The following is a 7361-nucleotide window of genomic DNA, read 5'->3' on the forward strand; positions in this document are numbered from 1 at the left end:
CGCGGCGCGGCCGCTGACGGCTGTGTGTGCCCGCAGGCCGGCGGCGATGGAGGAGGGCATGAGCAGCATGCAGCAGAAGGCGGCCGAGCTGGAGCACATGGCCGAGGTCCTGCTCACCGGCGAGCAGCTGCGGTAGGCTCGGGCCCCGCGGCCGGGGCTGGCGGGGTGGCCCGGGGCGGCGGCGGAGCACGGGGGACCGCTAGCGGCACCCGAGGCAGCGCCCCGAAACGCGCTGGCATCTCCGAGGAGAAAAAGCCGCCAGCGGTAAATGCAGCATTTCGGCGAGCGGGGGGCAGAATGCAGCGCGATGCGCCTGCACGGGCACGTCCCAGGCAGCCCCGGCCCCGGCTCCTGCAGTGCCGCAGGACGCTGGCCCCGGCGAGGTCCTCCTTTTTCTCAGGGCTTGCTGTTTTGCATCAGCTGGTCCCAACTTCCCAGCAGATGGAAGGGGATCCCTGCTGTCAGCGCAGCCCTGGGTGACTGGAGTTGTGTACAGCACAGAAACTGTTAACAAGGATGCCTGACTCAGTTAATCTTTAATTTCTGTCATGTATTTAGTGTACCGTCTGTACCCAGGCAGTGCACATGAGCAAAGACATTTTAAGGCTTTCAGTTTGTTAACCTAACTTCCTATGATTCAGAAAGGAAAAAAAAACTATTATTGCTGTTGTGCTGTATACATATCTATGCATGTGCTATATGCGTAACTGGAAAGATTATGGAAATACTTTACCAGTAGTTTTTGCTAGAATTTTCTTGGAGCTTTTTGCACAAATACTAGACAAGTGCTTCCAAATGACAGAAATATTGCTTGATTTGGGAGCCGCCATGACCATTGCTAGTACAGGTACTGCCCTGTTATTAGTGACGCCACATGGTAGGAGCCATTGGCCTCTGTGGTGCCAGATATCTGTGTTTGGGTAGGCAGCACTGTTTTCGTGGTGAGGCTCCAGTTGCAGCTCTAAACCAGTATCTGCTCTAATCTTGAGCTTTTTCATGAAAGTAGCCTGGAACTACTGGGTGAAAGGGTGCATGAACATACAGGCAGTCCATCATGGACTTGCTGCTGAGATGTTAGCTGAAGTGTCTGATAAGAACCTGCTGTTTCTACTTTTTTTCACTAGAAGTTGAATATTCAAAGCTAATACAAAACTGTTATTAAGATCATGCTAAATCATTCTATGTATCTCATAGCCAAATGTAAAAGCAAAAGCTTTGCAATTTTTCGCTAAGGAAAAGCTTGAGAAAACGTCAACAAATTTGGCTCCTGGAATCAGCTAATTAGTATCACAATAAAGGATGACATTTGTAAATAGTCCTTCATATTTATGATGATAATTAAACATGGTGCTATTTTGAGGCAGGATGATCTACAGATACAAAATAATTATTCCTTATTTCATGAAGTTATCTATGGACATTTCCTTTGTGAAGCTGTAGGAAGTGGCCTAGATCTGCTTGGGCTGTGGTTTCACAAGCAGCTCAGCCTGTATAATGGCTGGCTTCTGCTGAGAGGAGCTCTTGCTCCCCGCTTTCATCTCCTTGCACCCTGCTCCTGGCTGTGTAGCCCCATGTCCTCTGTAGCACTAGCTCACATACTTTTTGGGCCTCTCCAAGCAGATTAAGTGTGCCAGTTTGGCAAGAGTGCTTGAATCTAGGGCTATGTTAGTTTCTCTGTAGGGTTGTTGGGATCTCTCCGTTCCCAGAGGGATCTGTTGACTGCCAGAATCCACATAAGGTAAGTGGTGGAAGTGGAGAGGCAACAGCAGGAAGAAGAGATAATGGCGAGAAAGCAGGACTTCTCGTTTTTGGCAGCAGTGAGCTGTTGGATCAGCTGGAAATGTCTTGCAAAACTGCACCCTAAATTGTCTCACTTCCACCAATTCTGTTAGCTTTGTTCTGCTTCTCTGTTGTGGATGTTCTGTGCAAAAGTTTAGTTTTCTCCGTTTTTCCAGATAGTAAGAGCTGAAAAATAAATGGTTAAAAAAAAAAACAGGAAAAAGAAAAAAGAACTGCCGAGAGACAAGCTTTAGCCAATGGGGTATTTGAAGTGCTCCCCCCCCCAGTCCAAGATAATTGTATCACTGTTAATGCTAAATGAAACCTTAGAGGGTTTTCAGGATCAAAGGCAGGCTATCTCAGAAGCTTTTGGGGCAGACAAACAGATGATAGAAAACTGGCACACACGTGCATTCAAGGAAATGTGCTGTTCTTAGTGATGCTTTGAATGCTAGATAAGGCCTCAGTGGAAATGACATAGCGACATAGTGAGACGGGTGATTACGTATGTGTGTGAGGGAGAGCGGAGATGGGCAGGTGTTGCATACTCTGTGACGAAGCTCAGCAGTAAAAGCATAAAATGAAACCATGACAGCAGTGTTGCTTCTGCAAAGACAATGAAATGTGGGTATTTAAAGCCCTATTGCACTAGCCCAAATGTATGTCTAAACTCAAATACTTAACGATACTTGCTTGATTAAAATTCCTTACAAAGTTCTTGTTGCTCAGAGCCCCCCAACACCCCCCATTGCTGCAACCTCTGCATTGCACATGTGGCCTGTTGGACAGGGATCTCTTCATGCAAGGAGGGCTGAAGTGCTCCTCTTGGTGAACCTTGGTTTTACACATGGACAGTGCTGTGGTGGGAACGGTGGCTCTGTTCCCCCTTTTCCCACCCAGGCAAGTGCAAACTGGCCAGGAGAGGGAGAAGAGGAGGCTGAAGGAGTTTTCACTCTCATGTGGCCATGCCTTGGTTGCTTATGAGCTGCATTTCTCCTTTGCAAGGTCGGGAAACCTCTGCTCCCACGTACGCTCTGTTGGCCACGGCCACCCTGAGGGAGCTGGGTGCTTTCCCTCTTGTCACTGTGCTTTCTCCCAGCAACTTCAGGCATCAGGACTCTGTGAGAGATAAGGCCATGATGTAAATCCTGGTGCGTAGTGCACGAAGATGGGGCAATTTATGGAAAATAAATAAGACCTTGGGCTATAATTTAGATAATATGCTAATATTTTGGGTCCAGTAGTGTACTTTGCCTCTAAAGTTAGTAGCTAGCTAGGCAGAAACCTAACATTCTTACTTTTGATTAGTGGAAACGTAATTTTTGAAGTATGGATTTCAAAAAGTTGCCTCTTGGAAGGACATTTAATTGATCATAAAACAAAGCTGAAGACTTACCTTGACCACAGCAATGAGTCATGGGAGAGCAGACCCCTTAGCAGCTTCTTGCTGCCATGCAGAAGACTAGGGAGAGCAAGGGAACAACCGGGATCTCGACCCTGCAGTAGCAGGGCTCTCTGGGCACTGACTGCTCTGCAAGGGGCCAAGCCACTCAGAGTCTGGCTGCCCCACAGCGACCCAAAATCCCAGCTCCTCCTTGCTTGGGTGCTGCTCCAGAGGGCCTGCAGCTGCAGGGGGGAGGTCTGTCTTTCTCTGGAGGATGGCTACAAGCAGAGACTCCATGGGCCGTGGGTTGCTCCTGCTGGCATCATTTAGTGACAGGTGATCTTGCCCCTGGCAAGCAAAAGCAGTTTCAGTGGGCATTTCTTTATGTTTTCCTATACTAGCTGTCTGCCTATTATGTAGGTCGGGGCTATCTGATATCTTACTCTTTTACTAACTGCTTCTTGGTGCCAAATTGTTGCTGCAACCTGTTGTATCTTCCAAGAGTCCTTGACTTCTTGCATGAAATGTGCCTAGTCAGTCAGAGAGTCTTTGGGCTTTAGTTGATCAGACAACAATACTAAAAGATCACTTTTTGTTAAACAGAATTTGTCACTGGGCGTATGATGGTGTTTTCTGGAGTTTGTGTATATTCAGTGACATTTAATGTTTCTTTCTCTGCAAGCTGTTGGATACCTCTTTATCATCAGTCTTTTCAGGAAACATTTTTCCTAATTCACACTGCTGTTAAACAGTTTAGTAAAAAATTAGAAGATCTTTTACACCCATATTTTTATTAGAATAGCAGAGACAATTCAGCACTTTATTTCAGCTTAGGGAAAAAAGAAGCATGTTTCTTAAAGCTTTTTCTCACTTGCTTTCCCTAAGTGACAAAATGCAAGGTACAGTTCAACAGAAATTTGTCTGCCTTACTATCAATGTCTTTATCAAAGAGTTTAATCTTACAAAGGAGGCTTTGTATTGCAAACAGTTATAAATCATGATACTGCAAGAGGAAAAATAAGAACAGTTTTCACTGCTCTTCCAGAGGTCCCACTTCAGGAAGATTATCACTTTAAGAAAACTTCTTAATAACCTGGAATGCATAACTTTCAGAATCATTAACTTTTGAATGCTGATAGCACCTACAGGTCCATAAATTTCAGGCTTTTTCACAGTAGTTGGGTTCAAATGTTCATTGGTATCCTAAGCTACGAAGAACTAATTGCACAGAACAATAACAGTTTCTCAAGAAATGTAATCAAGAGAACCTTAGCATTAATGTATTACTATACTGTAGATACATTAACTATATAGTTACACAATTCATTAAATATTATCACTGCATTTAAAACTGTATTAACGCTCTAGTGATGCCACACTACAGTGTGTGGACTTACACATTAAAAGGAACATGAGGATTTAAGCTATGGAGTTGTCCAGAGCTCTCTTCCTCTAGATTGAGATCTTAACTGGTCTTCAGATATTAAACAAACTTGCATGCAGTTTTTAGAGACAGAATTCATTAAGATGAGTTTTCATGAGCTGCTTAAGCCAATCTAATGTTGTACTTCTATCTAAAGGGCTAATGTGCCTTTCTACCCCTTGCACCATGTTCTTGCCACTTCCTTACTTCTCTGCTAGTAATTATGTTTCCATTAGCAAAGAGTTCATTGATTGGGTTGAAAACTAACCCTGAAAAACTTGTTTCCGTTCATCCCGCTGGAGAAAAGAAGTCTGCCTACTTCTTTAAGGCAGATAGGACATCAGGGATTGTGTCATCAGATATTTGTGGAACAAATAGCTCCAGTGCTCTCTGCACAAGTCATCTCACTTTCATTAATTTGTTTCCTAAAATTAAACAACTGAAAAATTGGCAATCTTCTCGGTCGAAATTGCACCAAAATAATACACTGAAAGAAAAGATTTCCAAAGTGGGAGTTGCTAAAGTTGCAAACTGATGTGTTCCAAACCAAAAAGTTTCCTGCTAACTCTATCCTGTTACAACACTTTTAGCTGATGTGCCTTCTCATGTGTTTGTACTAATTATAATGACATCACGTCTCATAAATATGCATATAAGTGCGTGTGTGTGTGTGCATGTATATATATATGTACACATATGTATGTGTGTATGACTTGCAAGTCATAGCAATGACTTGCAGTTTGATTATGAAAGGGGCCAGGAACCTCCAGTTCCCATGCCCTTCAGTAAAATGTATAGTTATTCAGCATTTCTGGAAATCAAGAAATAAGGCTTTTGCTTTGCTCAATTCTTTTCTTTAAGCTACATGTTCTAATGATTTAGTCTTTCCAGTTAGTAGCTTTCCTGAAGTGCAGCTCAGAGATAAATTAGTTAATAGTGCATGTGCAAATAGTATTTACTTTTCCTCTATATACATAACAAGGCGGATATTGTAGGAGTGGTTTGCATTATATATTTTGTGTATTGCATTTCAGATGGAGTGAATTCTTAACCTGGCTCAGATTAGCAGAGATTAGCAGGCAGGCACAGGATACTGCATGTGAGAAGCACATAGAAGAATATTTTTTATTTTATGKTAGAGGAACTGCCCATGAACAGATCTAAAGGAAGCTGTTTGGATACTGATGCTTATGCAGAGAAGGCAGAATCGGTCCGACCCGGGGAGTCAAGCTCCGTTGTATTTTGCACTCATGCATGCTGTGCTTCTGTGGGGGCGGTGGCCATACACTGGCAACCTGACAGAGAAGTACTCCCATCACTGGTTACTTTTATTTACTATTTGTGCGATGATAGCACCTAGGAATTTGAGCTATTTATCAAATTCCTGCAGTGCTAGGCACTGTATGCTCAGTAGAAAAATGAAACTCTTGCAGCACAACTCCTGCACTATGAGCCAGTTGGTTCAGAGTTGCAGCGAGATCTGTTGGAATTTGAATTTCTGGTTTGGGAGATCAGACACAGAGCCTGAAAGCGGCATCCTAAAAATGCAGTGACAAATACCTGTGGTGCGTGGAGAGGCAGAATTTGTACAGTGCAGTGGGGATGGGCAGGGAGCGCTGGGTAAGGTGCTCGGGAAAGTGACTCCTCTTTTCTCCTTCCGAAGTCACATGAGTGGAGTGAGAGACCAGACTGAAACCAGGAGGGAGGTCAACTAGCTTTTACTATTGAATATATGGACAAGGTCTAGGGAGTAGTCTGTGCRCCATATTTTAACTGAGGCATTTCTTAGTTATCTGTAGATTCCAGTACTTTTTACAGTGTGAAATTTAAGAATTTCAGTGCTTTCCACAGTATAAAAATTAAGAACTTAAATGGTGTAGTGACAGCAGCAAAAGAAAGCCTCTTTGCAGTCCAGTGTCTGATTAAGTTCCTCTTTTTGTTCCCATAACTAAGTAGCCAGGCACTGAGCATAGGCTTGGTTGGTACCTTGTGGCTTGGGGTCCTCTCTCAGAAGGAGATATCCCCTCCTGCAGCACCAGGCCCCTTCTGCCTTTCTGGCCACTTACTCTGCTTTTAGTAGCCCTGTCTTGCAGCTATGTTGATTCTTTTGCCTCTTTCTCCCTGGCAGAACAGGTTTGTGTGAACATTTTTGGTAGCTGGCAGACACATTTTTTTCTGTCTTCAAGGCAGGAGTTAATAGTCATGTATTCAAAATAAACTTCTGTGGGAAGAGATTAGGCTGGTGAAGAATTGGTGAAGGGGATGAAAGGCTCAGTAAAAAGCAAGAATTAGCAGCTTTTGTACTGGCTTCCTAAGAAGCATACACCCAGTAAAAATGCCACAGAAATTATTAAGGTACAGAAGCAGCTTAAAGAGAAATTACATTAAGTTTCTAAGCTGAGTAATGACAGAGACTGCAAAACTTAAAATCTCAGCAGAAGTACTGGCATTTGTAGAGTGCAGAAGTGTGCACTTCACATTGGTCATGGGTTTTTTTTTTCTTAAGCAGGAACAGGACATATAAACTATATATTTTAAACCATTAAAAACCACTGGCTTTTAAATACAGCTTAAAACTATTTACGCGTAGTCTCACAAAGATCCTTAGTTACACTGGTATGACTAAGACTACTAGTATTAAAAATAGAATGGAGAGACAGTTTACAAAGGCAGTTTGGCTTAACCAACCAGCAGAAGGAAAACTGAGAGGGGATTTTATAATAGGTTTCATAAATATCAATACAACAGTCATCCTTCCCCTTCCCCCCTTCCCCC

General features: G+C 43.4%; 1 protein-coding gene across 1 annotated transcript in view; it reads left to right on the top strand.

Annotated features, from left to right (window-relative positions):
• Positions 1 to 13: 13 nt before the first annotated feature.
• DEPTOR (DEP domain containing MTOR interacting protein) overlaps positions 14 to 7361 on the top strand; it is a 76480-nt gene continuing 69132 nt past the window's right edge. The window contains exon 1 of the mRNA XM_085313306.1: positions 14 to 132. Within this exon, the coding sequence (XP_085169432.1) occupies positions 47 to 132 (86 nt within the window). The 5' untranslated portion in view covers positions 14 to 46. The remainder of the gene's footprint in view (positions 133 to 7361) is intronic.

This window comes from Rhea americana, unplaced genomic scaffold (assembly GCF_003343005.1).
Source record: "Rhea americana isolate MKP2758 unplaced genomic scaffold, rheAme1 scaffold_0, whole genome shotgun sequence".
Taxonomy (NCBI): domain Eukaryota; kingdom Metazoa; phylum Chordata; class Aves; order Rheiformes; family Rheidae; genus Rhea; species Rhea americana.